The sequence below is a fragment of the Meriones unguiculatus genome, chromosome 15 (assembly GCF_030254825.1).
Source record: "Meriones unguiculatus strain TT.TT164.6M chromosome 15, Bangor_MerUng_6.1, whole genome shotgun sequence".
In the NCBI taxonomy this organism is placed as follows: Eukaryota; Metazoa; Chordata; class Mammalia; order Rodentia; family Muridae; genus Meriones; species Meriones unguiculatus.
Window position 1 is genome coordinate 73312559 of NC_083362.1, and position 19990 is coordinate 73332548.

The window sequence follows — 19990 nt, forward strand, 5'->3', positions numbered from 1 at the left end:
ACATTCTTAAATCACACACACACATTCTGAATTCTATATAAACTCATTTACTTTATGGAACTAAGAATGGTATGGTGTGGTTATGCTTATAACAAAACATTTGTTGGTATAATTTTTTTTTTTAATGTATGCACCTTACCCTTGTTCATTCAAATACTGATTTCTCCCCCACCCCACCCCCAACTCTCTGGTTTCAATCCAGATATTGCATTGTGATACTCATTCTAAGCATCCTGTCTCAACTCTTGTGTAAACAGGACAATATAAAGCAACTAGACACAATGTTGAGCAGGGAGGAGCCAGAGGCAGGGATGAGTGGGAGAAGGGGCGACAGGACAGCTAGGAGAGCAGAGCTGGAGGAGAGATCTTGGAAGGGTGGAACATGAACCAGACCTAAGATTTCACAAAAAGCCAGTGTAATGTGGGAAATCTAAATATTAGGAAACTGAGGGCTTGGAGGTTTAGGAGGGAGTAAATATTGCCCAGCATTGTGTTCTAGGTTAACTAAAAACCTAGTCTCTGTGTGGATTTGGTTATACAGCTGTTTAAGATTAACAGCAAGCCATTACTAGAAGATAAACCAATAGTAAAAATTAATAACCACATACAACACATTTATAAGCCAGTTTTATGTTTTCAGGGTTGTTATCCAAAATTAACATTTGATGGGTGTGACCTAACTGGGTGCACTCTTTCTATCAATGTTCATTTCCTGCTTAGCCCTTGGCCTTTCACCTTGCTCCTTGGATCTCCGTTTCACTTACCACACACATAGATTATTCAGTGAAGAAGTAGAACTCTGAATGATTCAAAATTGTATGTGTATATGCATTTTTTTTCTGAAGAAAAGATTCATAGTTGTCATTAGACTGTGAAAAAGGACTCTTGACTCCCTAGAGTTCAAGATCTACTGATGGGGTTTTATTTGTTGTTTATCTGTTTCTTTGTTTAATATTTACTTTTATTTTGTATATAGGTGTTTTATATACATAAAGTGTCTGCGTACTACACAGATGCATAGTACACAGCGAGTCAGAAGACATAGTTAGATCCCCTGGGACTAGAGTTACATACAGTGATGAGGCACCAGGTGGTTGCTAGGAATTTATTCCAGTTGTTGGAAGAGCAGCCAGTGCTCTTTACCACCAAGCCACCTCTCAGCCCCTATTTGTTGTTTAAATTCAAAAGCACATATCTTGCTGCTGTTTTAATTCCCCACTCAAAACAAAACACTAATCAAGTTGCTTTTTAAGAGTTGTCAGCTGTCCCCAGTGCTCTTGCACTAGTGGCCTTAAGGAAGAAAAATGCACCTCTGTAGAAGACAATAATTATATATGTTTAACAACTGAAGTTTCATATATTCTATAAAAAAAAGTTTAAAAAAGGCTAGGAATGATGATGTACACTTATAATACCAGGATTTATAAGGAGAAGGAATAAGTGTTTGAAGATAACCTGGGCTATATAGCAAGTTCATAGTCAGCCTGGGCTACATAGAAAGACTGTCTCAAAACAGAAGAAGAAAAAAGTATGCATTATAATATTGAAGATTTCCAAACTCATTCCAAAGATTCCTAAAATAATCAGAGGAACTCAATTCTAAGGAGGCTAAGAAAAAAGTGGCACAATGGTCAGAGGTAGAGAAGGAGCTGAGAGGATGGCCAGGGAGGTATGGCAAATGGCATTGAAAGGGTTAGGATAACTTTGTAACCTATATGTCTTCTAAAGCCTATAGTTTTGAGTTTTAGGTCCAGGTTAAGCTAAAGCCTCTTAGTACCTTTCCAGAGAGTGAAGAAATGTGACCCTATCCGTGAGGACAGATATAAAAAAAGGGCAAGCAAGCAATGACCTTCACTCAGCAAAAAAAGGACCAGACCCTTGTCCTTGAGATAGCGTTTCTTAGCAACGAACCTAGACTTCTTCTGATTAGCTTTTGACCTCCAGCCAAGAGCCCGCAGCCCTAATTTTCAAGGATGAGCTAACCACCCCCACCTTCAATTGCAGCTGCATCCACACTTGGCAGGACTGGCCAAGCTTGAACACCTAAGACTAACCAATTATCTTACTTTATAGCTTCCTCATCCAATCCTAAATTGCCAAAACTAGAACTTCAAATCTCCCGCAATTTTTCTTTTAAAAACCTAAAGGCCTTTGTCTCCCGGTGCCACTCTTTGCTGACCAGCGGGGGTGACCCCATTGTACAATGGTAAATAAACCTCTTGCTTGGTCTGGGGGAGTTTCTGGGAAGGGCGCGATTGAACTCCTGAGCTGTGAGACCCCAGGTCTTACAGCATATCCAAACCAGAGGAATGGGAAACGTATTAACAGTATACACACATACATACACCATCTCTAATCATAATGTTATATTAATATTAAAGAATTACTAATACTTAAGAACTCTGCTAACATGACTTTTTTGGGCAATTAACCATATAAAATATATTAAAAGCCAATTTTACACAGAAATCACATACAGCTGTGAAAGGATGTTGAAAAGGAAATATAGCTGGTTACTACAGGAGAAAAAAAATAATTCAAAAGTTTTTCCAAAATCTGTTTTTCAAAGATAGCCACCCACAGGTCAGACTCCTGGAGAATGCGTAGGTAAACTCAGGTAGGAAAGCACAGAACTGTTCCTCCAGCTGGAAGAGCACACTACCCCAGCTGGAAAAGCAGGAGCATGCCATTTTCAGCAGTGCGGAGTGGTTGCCGTCTCAAAGCAGAGTAGCATCATAAAGGAGCAATGAGCAAAATACATAATGTATGGAAATTACAGAGCAGTGCCCTCATTTAAGTGGTAACCCTCTCTCTGTTTTCTTATTGGAGTTTTTCTGCCTCCCTAGAATATAAAGTGATTAAGCCCACAGGAATAACTGTACACAGGGCCACAAGAGTGCCTCAGCTAAAACTGAGAAGAAATTTAGCCACTCTAGCCCTGTCTCTCTTGCTTTGCTGTTGACAAGGAGAGGGAGAACTGCTGAGGCCACATTTAGAAAGGTAAGCATTCCTGATGCTTACTAACAGGCATACTGAAGAAACACTGAGGCTCAAACACATTTTCCACAGAAGCAGTTGTTAGGTTAATGAAGCTTAACTTTTTTTTTCTGTTGTAAAAATTAAAAGACAAGTAATAAGACACACATCTTCTCAACCTGTAGTGTTCAAAGCAGTAAAGTGTGTCTTCCTGACCTCATACAGGTGAGTTCAGTGAGAATAGCTTCCTGCCTCCGAACACTAAGGGAAGGAAGTATACTGGTTGGCTTTGTGTGTCAACTTGACGTAAGCTGGAGTCTTCACAGAGATAGGAGCCGCAGTTGAGAAAATTCCTCCATGAGATTTAGCTCTACAGCATTTTCTTATTAGTCATCAGTGGGGCCTAGCCCATTGTACGTAGTGCCATCCCTGGGATGGCAATCTTGGGTTCTGTGAGAAGGCAGGCAGAGCAATCCTGCACCATCTGTATCAGCTCCTGCTTCCAGGTTCCAGCTCTGCTTGAGTTCCTGTCCTGATTTCCTTCGGTGATGAACAGCACTGTGGAAGTGTAAGCCAAATAAACTTTTCCTCCCCAATGTGCTTTTTGGTTATGGTGTTTCATCACAGCAATAGAAACCCTAAGACAGAAGGCATAGTTACCTTTGCTGCTTTAACCAGCCGGTCACAGGTTCCACAGTGGTACAAGTTTTCATAGTCAAAAACTTCCTCTTCTACATACATGTTCCAAAGTGCATCTTCTAAACCAGACACGTTTTTGACTGCTACTGTCAGATCCAAGAAGTCTTCCTGAAATATGAAAGAATATTATACTGAAAGAACAAATGATTTCAAGAGGTTTACAACTGAAATAAATACTGGAAATGATCATATATATATTTTTCTAAAACATTGCACACAAGAAGATATACATGCCATGATTACATATTATAAATTCTTATCATTAAATTATTCTTCTTTCTAAGTCAAACTATAATTTAATTTAAAGTTCATTAGATAAATAGTTTAAAGGAGAAGAGTTTATGAGTTTAAATGTCGATGCAATAAAACCTCATGTTTTGGCATGAAATAAACTGCAAAAAGAGATATACCTGAGTTTGAGTATCACATACACCACACACACACAAACACACATGCACACAATTTATTAACACTTATTTAAAATGGTAATAGCCACCCCTCAACATAGTTAAATTTTCTAATATAAACTTCCTCATTTTCTCTTGATAAAGTTGGTTGAAGATATGCTGAGAAAATGACAAGAAAAAATATTTGATCCAGATTAAACAGGTATTTCTATGAAAATTAAAAAGTTGGCATTTTGTAAAGAGGAAATCTCTTAAATCTACTGAAACAACATTTGAATTGTATTTCTTCTAGCAATAAATGCTATTATAATTTGGCAAGTTTAAATATTTATACTTCTGTTAATACACGGGGTTATGGAGACTGAAAAATAGCAGAGCACTAGTTTAATTCATGGCAAAATTCTTAAGTAACAGAACTAATACTTTATGTTAACAATATGTACATGGAAAGTTACTGTTTATAATTTCTATGTGGTTTTTGTATGTCATGTTTTACCACTGCTTTGTTAATCACTGCATTAGAGTTCAGTCAATCAAAAACACACAGGACATCTCAGTTATTTTCAAACTAGGCTGACCAAGACAGCTTCTATTAGCACAGGTAAGAAGAGCTAGATATACCATTTTTTATCAACTCTTCCTTAAGAAATAAAAAAGTTGTAGCTCCAAGTAGTATCTTTGTCCAGCATCTGTAAATATGTAAGACCCCAGGCTCAAACTCAAGGACCCAAATAAATAAATAAACAAGTTAAAAAAGGACACATATATACTTAACACATATATTTATTAATATTATATGTTTGCATCTACTTCTGAAATAGCAGCAAATACATGTGGAAGACGATATTAAATTTTCCACTCAAAGAGTCAGCTACAGAAACTCCCTACAACTCTTGCCTTAAAAAAGACTTTCATTAAATGTTCAGTAATGAAACCACTTGCTAAACAGAACTTGAAAAGCAACAGAGATGACACTGACACAGTCAAATTCCCAACCAAACTAAATAGGCAATTTGTATCATCACAAAGAAATTATGATTTTCACTTTTTCAAACAGGAATATACCAGCTTTACATGATAGTTTATATACCATATAAATGTAAGCACACAGTACAAACATACTTCCTGAAGGATATTAACAAACTACATAATATTTAATTGGAGACGTGTGTTTAGGTCATGTGTATGCTGGTGTCTGCAGAGGCCAAAAGATCCTTGAGAGCTGGAGCTGCAGGCAGCTGTGAGCAGCCTTACGTGGGTGCTGGGAATGGAACACCAGTCCTTTGGAAGAGCAGCAGCAAGCCATCTCTCAAGTGCTTAGGGAACTTTTTTTACACTGGCTTCTTTCGTGAAATGTCCATGTGTAAACATCTTCCCAAACATTTTTAAAAAGAAATATCAGAGCACTGAATAAAGGCTATTTCAAGAACTTGCAGGCTGGTGAAAGGACTCACTCAGTATGTAAAGGCTCTACTGCCAAGCCTGACAATCTGAGTTCAATCCCCGGGACCCATATGGTGGAAGAAGAGCACAATAGATGTCAATGTCTGAATTATAATTTACAATGATTTGTTACAAGAGGAAATCCTATATGCTCACCTGCCTCTCACTGATATTCTTACACTCTTTGCAAACAATCTGGTTCACAATGGTGCCATGGTATAGACGATTAATGAGATCATGACCAGAGGTCCCAACTAAAGAAGTTTCCAAAGCACTGAAGAGAATTCGGTTCAGTTCCTGCACATCATGTTGTCTCATTTCCTGTAAAACAGATAATAGTTTCTGTTTGGGGACAAAGTCTTTGGGTAGCCAAAGCTGGCCATGAACTTACGATCTTCATGCTTGAGTGCTGGCACTACAGGCACAATACTCAGCGAAAACAGTTGACTTTAAATATAACTTTTGTTTCAAAAATTTTAAGAATAGATTTTAAAGAATACTATCAAGTAATAGAAACATAAGAAAATCTTTGACTAGATGTATGGATGACTAAACAGGTTAAAACATCACCACCTCTTTTTATTTATACTATAAAATAAAAATACAACTAGGGAGTGTTTAGTGTGTACACACAATTCAACTCACTCAGTGACTGTGAAGTTGCCATGTCATAAGAAGGAGAGAAGAAAAGGACAGGACAGGTTCAGACCAGCGTATACACCAGCAGTGTGTGCGCAGTGTAAACCTCACTTAGATCACAACAGCTGGGGGACAACAGAAACCAGGACTACTGCGAAATATAAACCAACAAAAATAAGAATAATGTAGTGTTGCTGAGAAAAATTCAAACTGGTTATTGCTTTAATCTATTCTGTGTGGCTGTGTATAAACTAGTCTTTCAGAACAATCTGTACCTACAAGTGTGCTCCATCACTAGGAGGCAGAAAAGGACAGTGAAAGGGAGAACCAGGGGCCAAGTCCAGGGCACCAGGAGGAACTAGGGCCTTGAGCCCACCCCACTGACATAACAGACACAGCAGACACAGTAAAGTATCTTCCAGCCTTGGCACATTGATGCCACTGTTGCCTTCACCAAGGAAAACCAAAAGGAGGCAGAACAACAATTCAGGGTGTAGAGAGGCATACAGGGGGAACAATATAAAAGTAAGTTTATGTGACATGTGGCAGGTAAATAAGATGAAAGCTGAAGTAATGTATGAGACAGATGATCTTTTTCTTGCCTTTTAGAATATAAGATACCAAGGGATGTAAATCTGTCCTATAGCACTGGTTTGAGAGGGAAGGAAAACTTCAAGGTCTAGCAACGGTACCTCAAAGACCTTCTACCACTCAGGTCCTTTACTTACAAAAAATAAAAGAATTAAGAAAAGTGTTTCAGGCCTTTAAGAATTATGAAACCAGCAACTATTGGAAGCTTAAATTCAAAAAGAATTTACTAAGATGTGGCATATCCACACAGCAGAGGCTCACTGGGCAGTAAGAAGGAATGAACTCTGACATTATCTTAAGTGAAACATACCAGTTAGAAAATATCACATAGAATATAACTCTATTCCTATGAAATGTGCAGGAACAGGCACATTTACAAATGGGAAGTAGGTTAAGGACTAACCAAGAGCTAGAGGAAGAGGTGGATGGAAGGGACTGAAAATGCATGGAAGTTCTTTTTAGAGTAGTAAAAAAAAAAAAACAACCTAAAACTGACTATGATGATGGACGTCTAAGTCTATGAAAATACTAAAAGCCACTGAGCTGTACCTTCTGAAAGAGTGGATGTTATGGCATGCAAACCTCAAAGAAGTGGTTGTTGTTTTAAAGGGAAAAATCAGTGCCCTTTCAATTCAGTCAATCAGAAGACAGAAGAAAACCAGTCTATATCTGGAATGTAACATGCCTGTTTAGGGAACATGCTATCACCTGCTTCAAAGCCCAAGCCCTACCTCTTGATTGCCCCAGGGCAGTATCACTGGATTAAGAAGTGCTCCTGGTTAGAAGGCTTCAGAGGAGAGGTTTTGTAGGAATTACTACAAATAAGACCTTGAGTTGTCTGAACTGATATGCTGACAACTCATCAGTACCAAAAAGACCCTTAGTTGTTGCCACAGATGTCTGTTTCTATGTGATGGAATGCCTTTTAGGCATACAAACGGAAAAGTGAGTCAGGTCCTACAGCAGATACAGGAAGAAAGGAAAAGTTAGGGGTCAGGGTGGAGAAAATGAAAAGTCAGGAGTCAGAAAGGGAAAATGAAAAGCTAGGGGTCAGCATAGGGATATGAGGAGATCTGACAAGGCACTGATCTGACTGCAGCATATTCTCATCAGAGTACCCAGAGTCAAGCAAGAAGCACATCACAAAGGTGGCAGCATTCTAAAAATCCACTGGTTTATCCATTATTGCTGAAAACTGATGAGTTGATAAACAGTTTGAAACCTAAACAGTAAATCACAACAGTGTAACATGTGATAAAGCTCAGCTAAACTACACTGAGCACTAATTTAAAAAATCAGCTCCTATATTTCTCCCTGTTAACAACATTCTTCCCAATTCCAAGTCATAGCTAGTGGTAACAGCCTATATTCAGTAAGCATCTAAATATACACATGTGCCCCAAGACAAAATTAAGGGATATCAGACAAAATGTAAAGCCAGTTAACCCCTTGCTCCCTGCTGGCAACTTCCTACCTCATCGCTGGTCCACCCAAAGCTGTCAGTGAGGTCTGTGGTGGATGCGGCCTCCTGGTCCAGGAGCAGAAGCTGAGCAAACAAGCGCTGCAACTGCAAAGGTATGACCCGAACCTGGAGAGAAAGGAGCATTTCCAGATGAATGCTGACCAGGCCAGTGAGGATTTTTTTTTCCAGAGCTGAGGACCAAACCCAGGGCTTTGCACTTGCTAGGCAAGGGCTCTACCACTGAACTAAATCCCCAACCCCGCCAGTGATGATTTCAAAAGCTCTAGACTGGTTTTCTTCTGTCTTCGGGTTCACTCAGTAGAAAGGGCACAAATCCCTCATTATAGAGGCTAACTAATAAAAATTTACTTATTTTAAAATTCTAATTCAGTCCAAAAGGTTTTAGTGGTCTGGAATTTTCTCCCTTGACATAGATCAGATCAATATTAAAAATTCAAATGAGGTGGGCATGGTGGTACATGCCTGTAATCCCAGCACTCAGGGAGGCAGAGGCAGGTGGATCTCTGTGAGTTCGTAAATCGAGTCCAGGACAGCCAAGGCTACACACAGAAGCTCTGTCTTGAAAAACCAAACCAAAACAAACAACAACAACAACAACAACAAATCAATTCAAATGGGTCCCAACAAACCACAAAAATTATCACAGACATAAAATTCCCATAGTTCCTTTCTTTCCTCTAAAATATCTCCATACACACACATTGCAGGTGAATGTATCCATGTTTCAGGCACACATATCTTAGCCTGGAGCTCTGAAACTTCAAAGCTAGCCTACATCCTGCCTCCCTTTCTGCTAGCACCAGGCCAGAGAGCAGGGCCTCTGAGTCCAGTGTGCGGGCCAACTTTAAAGATTGAAAGGGAGAACAAGCAGTCAGCAACACCTATGACAATTCTATATTGAAAAGATATACTACTACATTAAAAATACATACTACAAAAGCATTGCTCTGCAACAGACTGGAAAGAAACTGACATCACTAACAATATTTCTTGCCACAAAGCTGTTTTTGAAGCACAGGTCTGCATCATAGATCTACCACTGTTCCACAGACCCGAGCCTAAGTGTGTTAAAAAGGCTTCTGCGTGAGATTCCAGCAGGAAGAGCGTGATCACAGCTGTGCTTTAGACAATTCCACCTCAGCAATATACAAACAAGGTATTAATTTCTCCTCAATGTATTTCCAGAAGACTAAATTGAGAAGATAGTAGTTTCCAGGGTTCCACCATGTATTCAGGGCCTAGCAAATAAACGCACTAAATAGATGTTCTAGTTGGCCAGCATGGATAGTTTCTAAGCCTCTCCTCTGCCTTTAGAATAAGCACAGCAAAGTGAGGCATATTTGTAACAGCAACAGCAGCCTCTGGAAAAGCCATACTTTTTTGGAGGAAAATGTCTTTGCTAATTAAGTATGAGGCAAATCACTGTCAATAAAGATGATACCTTGTAATAAATAAATGTGCTTTCTATGAACAAGGCACTTAATTCTTTCCTTACACAACATTTCCTGGGCTAGGGAGATACTGTAGTGGGTAATGTGCTTGCCACACAGGAATGAGCATTGGAGTCTAAGTGCCCAGTACCCAGTGAAATGTGGGGTAGGGGTGATGGCCTGCCTTAATCTCAGCTCTCAGGGTCACCAGGACAATCAATCAGGTTAGGTAAATTAGCTAAAACAGTACAAGACACCCTGCCTCAATGAATAAGAGTGATGGAGGACATCAACCTCTGGCCTCCACATATGTACACACACGTATGTTCACATGCAACATATGTACACTCCCCCAGAGGCAAACATGCATATGCACAGGCATGTACCCAACACACATACACATGCAAAAAAACTCCAAACAATTCCTGAATACTCTAAAAGATCCAACAAATTATAAATTTAGTACCTTTGCATCAGGTTTATCCTTATCCTCTAAAGAACCAAGCTCTTCCGGACCAAGAGAAAATAAAGCTTCTAAACAAAAAAGAAGAGTCAGATAATGTAAACAATGACTTCATCTTAGAAAATTAGGAAGCCAAGACTCCCATTAAGCAGTATCAGCAAACGATTTAGAAATGAGTAAGGCACTATTTATCCCCTACATTTACACATTTTGCATTCTTTTAACATTTCTGTCTACTTGATCTAAGAACTAACATCAAGTGATGTACCAGTATGTGACCATCAAGTGGCACGTCAGTATGACAGATCACTGGAATATAAAAATATAAACAGGCAGAGCATTATGGGACATCCTTTAACCCCTGCATTCCTGAAGCAGAGGCAGGAGAATCTCGAGTTCAAGGACAATTTGGTCTATATAATAAGACGTTGTCTCAAAAATCTAAAGACTAAGGATATAGCTCAACGGTAGAGTACCTATCTAACATGTGCTAAGACTTGGCACTGTCACCTCCTCCCCCCAAACAAAACTGCTATAAACAAAAAGTATTGGTTTTCACTACATTTGGCAAACAGACTCAAAAGTTTAAGGAGTCTCAGAAAATAGAAAATGTCACAGGTCTGTGTTTTCATGTATGAGGCTGCTAACCAACCTTTCAAGCCAAGAACCAGACAGGATGACTTTTACCTTGAGATCCTGTCCCTTGTTTTTTGGTGTGTAAATGCCTTTTCTACAATGCAAGCAGTAAGACATGGCAATGATCCTGCACTAGCTTTCAGATTTTTCTTTTTTAATAAAAAACATTCCACTGAGGTAAAGTGAGAAATAGAGTAATATACCTCTTCAATGAAAAGCCCTGATGCCTGAGTGATTACTCTTAAGAATGTTCTCTCTCACTAAGTGCTGGGGCTGGGCAAAAATAAACTAAAAACTACAGGTTAAAGGACAAAACCACTAAAGGGCTTTTTAGAATAATCTCCCATTATCCTTCACTGCAATGTACTGACAATATAATGGAATTCAATTTAGCCTAACTTTAAAATACTACTCCCCCAAAAGACATATAGAAAAAAGTCCCTTTTCCTACATCAGAAATCTGTTGGTCCTTACCCTTGGCAAATCTTACCTCAACACGATTGTGCTAAACCATGCAGAATACATAGAGCACACTACAATGTCAAACTATATGCTCGAACAGACAAGAGGAAACTGGCCTACAGCTCTCAAGCTCCTGGTATTCTCCACACACTGCCTTGTCCCTTACCTTCTTTCTTTCTTTCTTGGGCTTTTGAAAAAGGTCTCACTGTATAGTCCAGGCCAGCCTTAAACTTTTAATCTTCCAGCCTTAACCTGCTGTTATGGGACTACAGGTGTGTGCCATATACCTTGTATTCAGTTTCTTTTTCATCATTTTGTTTTGAGAGAGGGTCTCATGTGGCCTTGGACTTCTGATCCTCTTCTTGTCTCCATCTCCCAAGTGTTCTCAAGTCTGTTCTTAAGGTTATTTTCTACTTCAAGTTGCCTTTTAACTTCAACCATATTAAAACCTGAAAGATCTTTATCCCTCTTAGTTATCTGCTTAGCAATGCTGAAATTTTCTTTCTTTTTTTCTTTTCTTTTTTTCCGAGACAGGGTTTCTCTGTGTAGCCTTGGCTGTTCTAGACTTGATCTGTAGAGCAGGTTGGCCTCTTCCAGCCTGCCTCTGCCTCTCTGAGTGCTGGGACTACAGGTGTGAGCTATCACTCTTAGTTTGAAAATTTCTAAGAACAGAAATCCTGACTACTGGGAGGCAACTTTATGTAAAGGCTGAAGTCAAGGACACAAGATATCACTCTGAAATCTATCAGTTCATTCCATTAGAACAGCACACTAAAAGTGGAGAACAGTAAACATTTCCTAAATCTCTGGAGAAAGTCTTTCTAAACATAGAGCAACAGAAGAACATTCCAGAGATCTGATAAACTGGGAGGTAGTGAGAACTTGGCATTCAAGGACAAGACAAACCAGATTTTCCTCAGAATGGAGAGAACCTGTGGAGACATGAGCTACATATTCATGTACACTGGGCTCCCAATCAGGATCATGTACAGGTCAAACAAGGCTCATGCTGGATCAAAGAACAGACACTGAGACCCCAATGAAGGACACTGGAATGGGACATATATGTTGAGAAACAGGGGCCAGAAATAAAGGCTGTACTGAAAACTGGCTAGCTTCCAGCATTTCGTTTCTGGAGAAATAGTCTATCACCCAAATAACTCCTCACAGACATCTTATATAGGTAATCGGAGCGGGTTTGTTTCCTTTACAAAGTTCCTTACTTCAACTCCTCTGGATCTTTGAAATTCATAATTTTTAGACTTTAGAATGATGATGGAGATATCTATATGATATTTTTCATTCCTACACAGGTCTGGGGCAGACAATGCTAGTTAGTTAGATTAACATTCCTGTTGTGAATATATGGATATTAACCTTTCTGAGAGAACTAAGACTCCCAAGAAACTTCATCCAGGTCAGGTTCTGAGGCCAAACAAATTCAGGGCACATCAGCTCAGAATCACAGTTCTCTGAATTTTAGAAATGCAGTTAACTAACTATAGATGTGAATAAATAATGTGATAATTTTTCCTACTGCAGAAGTCAAGGATTCCTGTGTGATTCTGATTTAAGTGTTTGTTACTTGGGAGAAAGATGAGAGAATTGTGTTTATATTGTATTACAAATTATGGGAATTAGAAATATCTTGTCTCTTCTTTCATTTGTTTGTTTTCTAGACAGGGTTTCTCTGTGTAGCCTTGGCTATTCTAGACCAGGCTGGCCTCAAACTCACAGCAATCTGCCTGCCTGTCTCTCAAGCTGGGATTACAGGCGTGTACCACAGCACCCGACTTTGCCTCTTTTTTCCCCCATTGTTATGAAACACTCTATCATGACACAGATTTTTTAAAACTTAACCTTCACAATTTTCTTTAGAGAACTGCCAATACTTGTCCTACTTTGCGACAATGAACACATATTGTTGAATCTACCTTTAAATTTGTTCTTTTTATGATTTCTGCATAACTAAGCTTATTACATATAAAATCCAAGGTACATGTTATTATTCAACTGCATGTCACATACCATACCTCTGAATTCAGGTGTGAAATGAAGAGTCTGAAGAAGGGAATTGAGGTAACAGGTTCCGCCCTGATTTCTGATTCCACTTAAATTGGTGAGTTCTCTAGGGGCAGGTGGCTCCAAACCTTTAGTCTTTAATTTCTTCCCTTTTCCATACTGACTATTTGACACACTGGAATAATCCTCTTCAAATAGGTTCCCAAACATTGTGGAACTAAACACTATCCTTTGAAGAAAATAACATGTTATATACATGCTTTTATTCTTGAAACGAACCTCCACCCCCAAATCTTCCTTATATTTGAAGGTAGTAGTTCTGTTAAATTGTTCTTCAGAAAATACAGTCGTTTGTGTTTTGAAGAAAGCAAGATCTGACTTCTCCTTCATACCCACAGGGGTCCTAATTAACCTGTTACAAGTTATTTAGCTAGCATTAACTTCTATGTAAAATGTGGCTGCCTATGTTTTTATAGGGTAATTTAACAAATCACATGACAAAAGAAAGATACTGAGTACAAGAACCAATAACTGTTCTTGGATTCCACATCTCTAAACGAGAAAAAGAGAGAAATCTCAGCTTCTCCCATCCCTTCATACACTGTACCAGATCACAGCGTTTCAGTGAATTAAATCTATCATATTAATCTTTTTGATAGTAGTTTCAGCACTTGTCCCCAAACTAGAGAGCCTGGAGTAAGTACCTTGAGGAAGAAAAACTCTGGTCATTAGAGCTATGGAATCCAACACATCCAGAAATCCAACCCCTAGCATTGGGGACCTGCGGGAATCTGCTGTTTCTCCTGTGGTAGAAGGGAATCTGAGGTTAAAATGCTGAGAACACTTTCTAAGTGACAGGGACGGCCAAAACGCAGTTCTTTTCCTTTTCAAAACAGTCCTTCTAAGAGAAACTCAAGAAATAGAACTTGCGAGTCAGGCCTCGCGCTCGCTGGCTGGATTCCGGTCACGCCATTCCTCAGAGGCCTTCCCACCCACCAAGCCGCCCAGGGCCCAGGAGCGCGACCAGGCGCGCGTCCCCGCGGCCCGACCCCTGACGCGCCGCCAGCGGAGCCCGCGTCTCCTCAGGCCGCCGGTGACGTCCCTACACTGCCCCTGTCCCTCCCTGCGACCCCGTTCCCAGGCCCCACTTACTGCCTACAGCCCAGACCCCCGCCCCGGCCACAGCACAGAGCAAACGAACTCGCTCCGAACGCGCACCGCCATGCCGGCGAGGGCGGGTCTCTGGAAAGTGATTTCCCACCCCCACATGTGGACTACACTTCCCAGGATGCGTGGCGCCACGCGGGGATTTATGGGCAACGTAGTTCCATTGCTGAAGACCTTGTGAATGGGGCGGAGAGGCTCTGCTCATTTTCTGGTCAGCTTTCATGTTAAAGTTTGTATTTATTGCTGCCTGAAAAAAATTAAAGACTAAAACGTTGGAGCCACATGCTCCTAGAGCTTTCATCAATATAATGGAATATGTATTTATATATTTTCTGCTCTAGAATATGCGAAGGAACCTTAAAATGGTTTTCCCTCAAGTATATCTCCAATACAAAACTTGTGAAAATGTTTTATGTTCTGTGACTCTTACTTCGTCCTCAATATTTAATCTCTATCAACCTTAAGTAATACACACACACACACACACACACACACACACACACACGTGCATGTTTTTATATTTCTTTCAAACGACCTATCCTTCTGGGGCGCTTTGGATGGGCTGGTTACTTTCCACCCTCTGTTAGGCCCCACTTGTATCTGCCTTGTCTCACCCAACCTCTGTCAGGACCTGAATGAAGGACACAGGCAAAAAAATTTTTATTTCAGCTGAGAGTCTGAAAGAAACCAGAATAAGAATGGAGGGAGCTGTGGGATGGGTATGGGAGAGTCAAAGTGAAGGAATTTGTATTTGGAACATTTGAGGGAGACTGGTGTGGCTAGAAGGCTCCCACAGTGTGGGAGAGAAAGGACTGGAGATAAAGATGGGCTAGGAACAAGAGGTCTGGGCCAGTAAACGGACAGGGAGAATCCACAGCTCTCAGCACTCCAGTCTAAGGGCCACTTTGCTTTTAGCAGCCTCCTCTTTACTTTGCTTTCCTGGCCACATGACTTTCGGTTCTCATGTCTGTTGACTGCTCTGTCTCTCCTTAGGGTACTTAATAGCCCTATTTAGAATTGCAGATATACCTCAAACTTTTATTCCCTGACCAAAACCCGACCATTGAGAGACCAAAAGATTAAAAATCAGTGGGTGTTGTTTTAAGTTTAAAGCCCAAAGGAAGGTTAGCTGGGTGAAGATATGTCCAGCCATAATGCCCTGAGGGGAAGAACTGGTCTTACTGCATTCTTTTTCTGCCCATTAGAGATAAAGTTGCTAGGAAACTGGCCCATCCCCCTAGGGAGGGACACCAGACCACTAATGGTTTGGGGACCTTCCTATAGCCAATCAATTCAAAGTGTAACATCCCTTTTGCGGTTTGACCAGTAGATGCTTGTCAGGCAGGAATCCCCCCAGCTTTGGACGTGCTGGGGGGAAATTAAATTAAATTACCCAACTAACCTGAGCATGAGGCTCTCAGCTCTCACTGCTTCGGTGATGGGGGTGTGAGCCCAAGCTGCAGCTTATAATAATTTGCAATAAAAAGACCCTCATGTGTTTTGCAAAGGACTTGACTCCTGGTGGTGGTCTTTTGGGGTATGGCAATTCGGGCATAACACCATTACAAGGTGAGACCCACAGACATGGGGAGGCCTTACCTTCTAGGCAACTGTACCCCCATGTGTCCATGTACTTCTTAGTTAGGTTTTAGTTTTATTGTTGTTGGTGATTTTTGTGTCTCATTTTGTTTTGTTTGTAAACTTGACACAAGCTAGGGTCATGTGGAAAGAGGGAACCAATACCGAGAAAAATGCCTCTGTAAGATTGGCCTGGAGGCAAGTGAGGGGGCATTTTCTGGATTAATGGGGAAGACTCAGCCACTGTGGGCTGTGCCACCCTTGGGAAGGAGGTCCTGGGTTGTAAAAAACAATCTGAACAGTTGTGATCCCAGCACTCAGGGAAGCAGAGGCAGGTAGATCTCTATGAGTTTGAGGACAGCCTGGACAGCCAAGGCTACACAGAGAAACCCTGTCTGGAAAACCCAAAAGTTAACCAACCAACCAACCAAGCAAATAGAGTGAGCTAGAGGGAGCAAGGCAGTGAGCAGGGTTTCTCCTGAGAGACCAAAGAATTAAAAAATTAGTTTTTGACTATTGGTTCAAAATTTAAAGCACAAGCCTGAACAAAGGCCAAACAGGTGGAGACATGTCCAACCACCTGGAGGGAGGAACCACCCTTACTACATTCTTTCCTGCCCATTAGAGATACAGTTGCTAGGAAACTGGCCCAGATCCACTCTTTCCCCTAGGACAGCCAAACTAGGGAAGCCTGACCATTAATGGTCCATGTCCTCCTATAGCCAATCAATTCAAAATGAAGCATCCCCTTTTGTGTTTTGACCAATAGACTCTTGCCAGGCAGGAATCCCCCTGCTATGGGTGTGCTGAGAGGGACTGCACTCTTTAAATCAGCCACCTAACCCGAGCACAAGGCTCTTTGCTCTCAACTGCTCTGGTGGCGGGGGTGTGAGCCCAAGCTAGCTTGTAATAAAAATAGCCTCATGTGTTTCGCAACGGACTCGACTTCTGGTGGTCTTTTGGGGTCTCTCAAATCGCTAACAACACTCCATGGCCTCCATTTTAGGACCTGCCTCCAGGTCCCTGCTTGATCTCCTGCCTTGATTCCCCTTCATGATGAGCTGTAAACGGAATGAAATAAACCCTTACCTGTAGAGCTCGTTTTTAACACTCTACTTTATTTGGGATGTTTAGGCTTCAACCTTCCTTCCAACCTCACAACCCTTACATGGGAGAAAAAATGTTAGTGGGAAGAGAGGGTCCAGACCCCTTTACTTCTTCCAGCTGTTTAGGGTCAAGGGGTTCTTTTAAGGCTCTATACCAATCTCCATCAACTGCAGACACAGCTGACACTCCTCCACACTGCTGCACCCCAATGCGTTTCTCTCCATTCGTCTGCTCTATTGTCTCTGGTGTCTGGTCATTCCAAACTGCTACCACCACTGAACACCACTGTTCTCTTTTTGGGCTCTCATGTGTATACCCTCCAAGCCCTAGACCACGCTCCTCTCCATGCCACACTGTTACCAGCTGGCAAAAGCCATGTTCCGCAGGAGACAATTAACAGGTGTGGACAAACTATAGCCCAACTAAAATCCCACACTTGGGATTAAAACAAAAACATATTTACATAACATAACTGAGTGTACAAAGAAACCAAAACTTCCATTACACTTGTCTTCCCGAGTTGCTTTTAGTTGTGATGTTTATCAGAGCAATGGAAAGCAAACTAGGCCTCCCCCCGCCAGCCAGCTTCCCAGAACCTGGCTTATTATAAGATTTTAATATTAATCGAATGAAAGAACAGGCCATATTAGCAGGAGGGTGGAAGACAGTGGCATCGAGAGCAATGTAGATCAAGATGGGCCCTGTGTAAATGTATGGCTGTTTTCTTTGCCTACTCTCTGTTTATTAAAAACTTTAGGCCTTAGTTTACTGTTGTTCCCAGCTAGTTCTTGTAACCTATGTTTAATCTATGTTCTGCCACATGGTTTGTTATCTTCCATTTTGGTCTTGTTCTGGCACCTGCTTCTTTGTCCATGTCCTGACAGCAAGTCTTCTCTCTGGTCCCCAACTTGAGACCCCCTCTCTGGACTCAGAAGTCCTGCCTCCTAATCCTGCCTCAGCTTATTGGCCACCAGATGTTTTTTAAAACCAATAAGAAGGTGATAGAGATCAATGTTTACAAAACACTGAGATAGGAGATGCTTCATAAAAAAAAAAAAATGACAATGCCAAAGTCTGGCCTGTAATCAGATCTGTAAGGCACAGAAATCAGCATTTGACTAACACAAGGATAATCTTTACACAGTGCACAAAAACATCACTCCAATACCCCCACTTCCAAATTCTTGTCTCAAACCGCTTCCAAAGGCTTTCTAACTATATGGTCAGTTAGTCACAGCAATGGCCCCATTCTTGATACCAATTTTTGGATTAGCCATTTTTCTCATTGTTGTATTAAATACTTAACCAGAGTTATTTAAGGAAAGTGTGGAGTTTCTTTTTTGCTCATATTTGGAAGAATAGTTCATCACGGTGGAAAAGACTTAGTGGTAACTACATCTCTAGTTGTGGTGGCAGGAGTGTGAGACAGCTAGCTCCCACAGAATGTTAGCACTTAGCTCATTTTCTCCTTCTCATTCATGCCGAGACCCAGCCCACTTAAAGGCGCCACATGAATTCAGAGTGGGGCCTCCTTCCTAGTTAAGCCTTTCTGGGAATACCCTTGAAGACACATTCAAAGGCACATATCTGTGTGACTTAAAATCCAGTGGACAATCAAAATTAACCATTACAGTGGATGGTTCTTTTGATATATCACTGAATTTTTATTTCACTGGGGATGGATGGCATTTATGTTCATCAAGAAGATGAGCCTTATCGGGGCATGGTAATGTACACCTTTAATCCCAACACTCAGGGAGGCAGAGGCAGGTGATCATTGTGAGTTCAAGGTCAGCCTGAACATTGCACAAGGTGAGTTCAATGGAGTCCAGGACAGTCAAGGCTACACACACACACACACACAAAAAAAAAAAAAAAAAAAAAAAAAGAAAACAAAACAAAAAACCTTTTTCTTTTTTTTTATTTTATTATTATTTTTTTTATCAGTTACATTTTATTAACTCTGTATCCCAGCCGTGTCCCGATCCCTCATTCCCTCCCAGTCCCTCCCTCCCTCCCTCCCTCATCTCCACCGTGCCCCTTTCCAAGTCCACTGATGGGGGGGAACCTCCTCCCCATTCATCTGATCCTGTTTTATCAGGTATCTTCAGGACTGGCTGCAAAGCCCTCCTCTGTGGCCTAACAGGACTGCTCCTCCCTTCGGGGGTGGGGAGGCCAAAGAGGTCATTGAGTTCCTGTTAGAAATAGTCCTTGTTCCCCTCACTTTGGGAAACCAATTGGTTATTGAGCTACCACAGGCTACATCTGAGTGGAGGTTCTAGGTTATATCCATACATGGTCCTTGGTTGAATGTCAGTCTCAGAAAAGACCCTGTGCCCAGATATATTTGGTCCTTGTGGAGCTCCTATCCTTTCCCCATCAGACTAACTCCCCTTCTTTCTTATGATTCCCTGTACTCTGCCAAAGATTTGGTCATGAGTCTTTGCTTTGAAAACACTGCTAGTTAGAGTCTTTCAGATGCGCTCAGTAGACTCCTGTCATACGTTCAATGAACATTCCATCTGTCTTTCTAAATGAGGATTGATCATCTTACCCCATGTCCGCTCAATTGATTATCTTTTTTTAGGTGTATAGATTTCATTATGTTTATCATATCTTATAGGTCTATATAAGTGAGTATATCCCATGTTTGTCTTTCTCCTTCTGGGATATTTCACTCAGAATGATCTTTTCTAGATCCCACCATTTGTCTGCAAATTTCATGATTTCTTCCTTTTTGATTGCTGAGTAGTATTCCATTGTGTAAAAATATCACAATTTCTGTACCCATTCCTCCGTTGATAGACATCTGGGTTGTTTCAAGGTTCTGGCTATTACAAATAAAGCTACTATAAACATGGTTGAGCAAGTATCCCTTTTGTGTACT

General features: G+C 40.9%; 1 protein-coding gene across 4 annotated transcripts in view; it reads right to left on the minus strand.

Annotated features, from left to right (window-relative positions):
- Usp40 (ubiquitin specific peptidase 40) overlaps positions 1–14512 on the minus strand; it is an 83654-nt gene extending 69142 nt beyond the window's left edge. For 3 of the 4 annotated variants that reach the window (XR_009586493.1, XM_060368800.1, XM_060368798.1), the window contains exons 1-7: positions 14404–14489; positions 13956–14054; positions 13263–13480; positions 10135–10202; positions 8230–8343; positions 5682–5846; positions 3637–3783 (exon numbers count right to left, since the gene is read on the minus strand). Coding sequence is in view for 3 of the 4 variants with exons in the window: in XM_060368800.1 (XP_060224783.1) it covers positions 3637–3783; positions 5682–5846; positions 8230–8343; positions 10135–10202; positions 13263–13461 (693 nt within the window). In the remaining variant the exon portion in view is untranslated. Of the gene's footprint in view, positions 1–3636; positions 3784–5681; positions 5847–8229; positions 8344–10134; positions 10203–13262; positions 13481–13955; positions 14055–14403 lie in introns of all 4 variants that reach the window. The other variant, XM_060368799.1, reaches the window with a different exon arrangement.
- Between the last annotated feature and the right edge of the window lie 5478 nt (positions 14513–19990).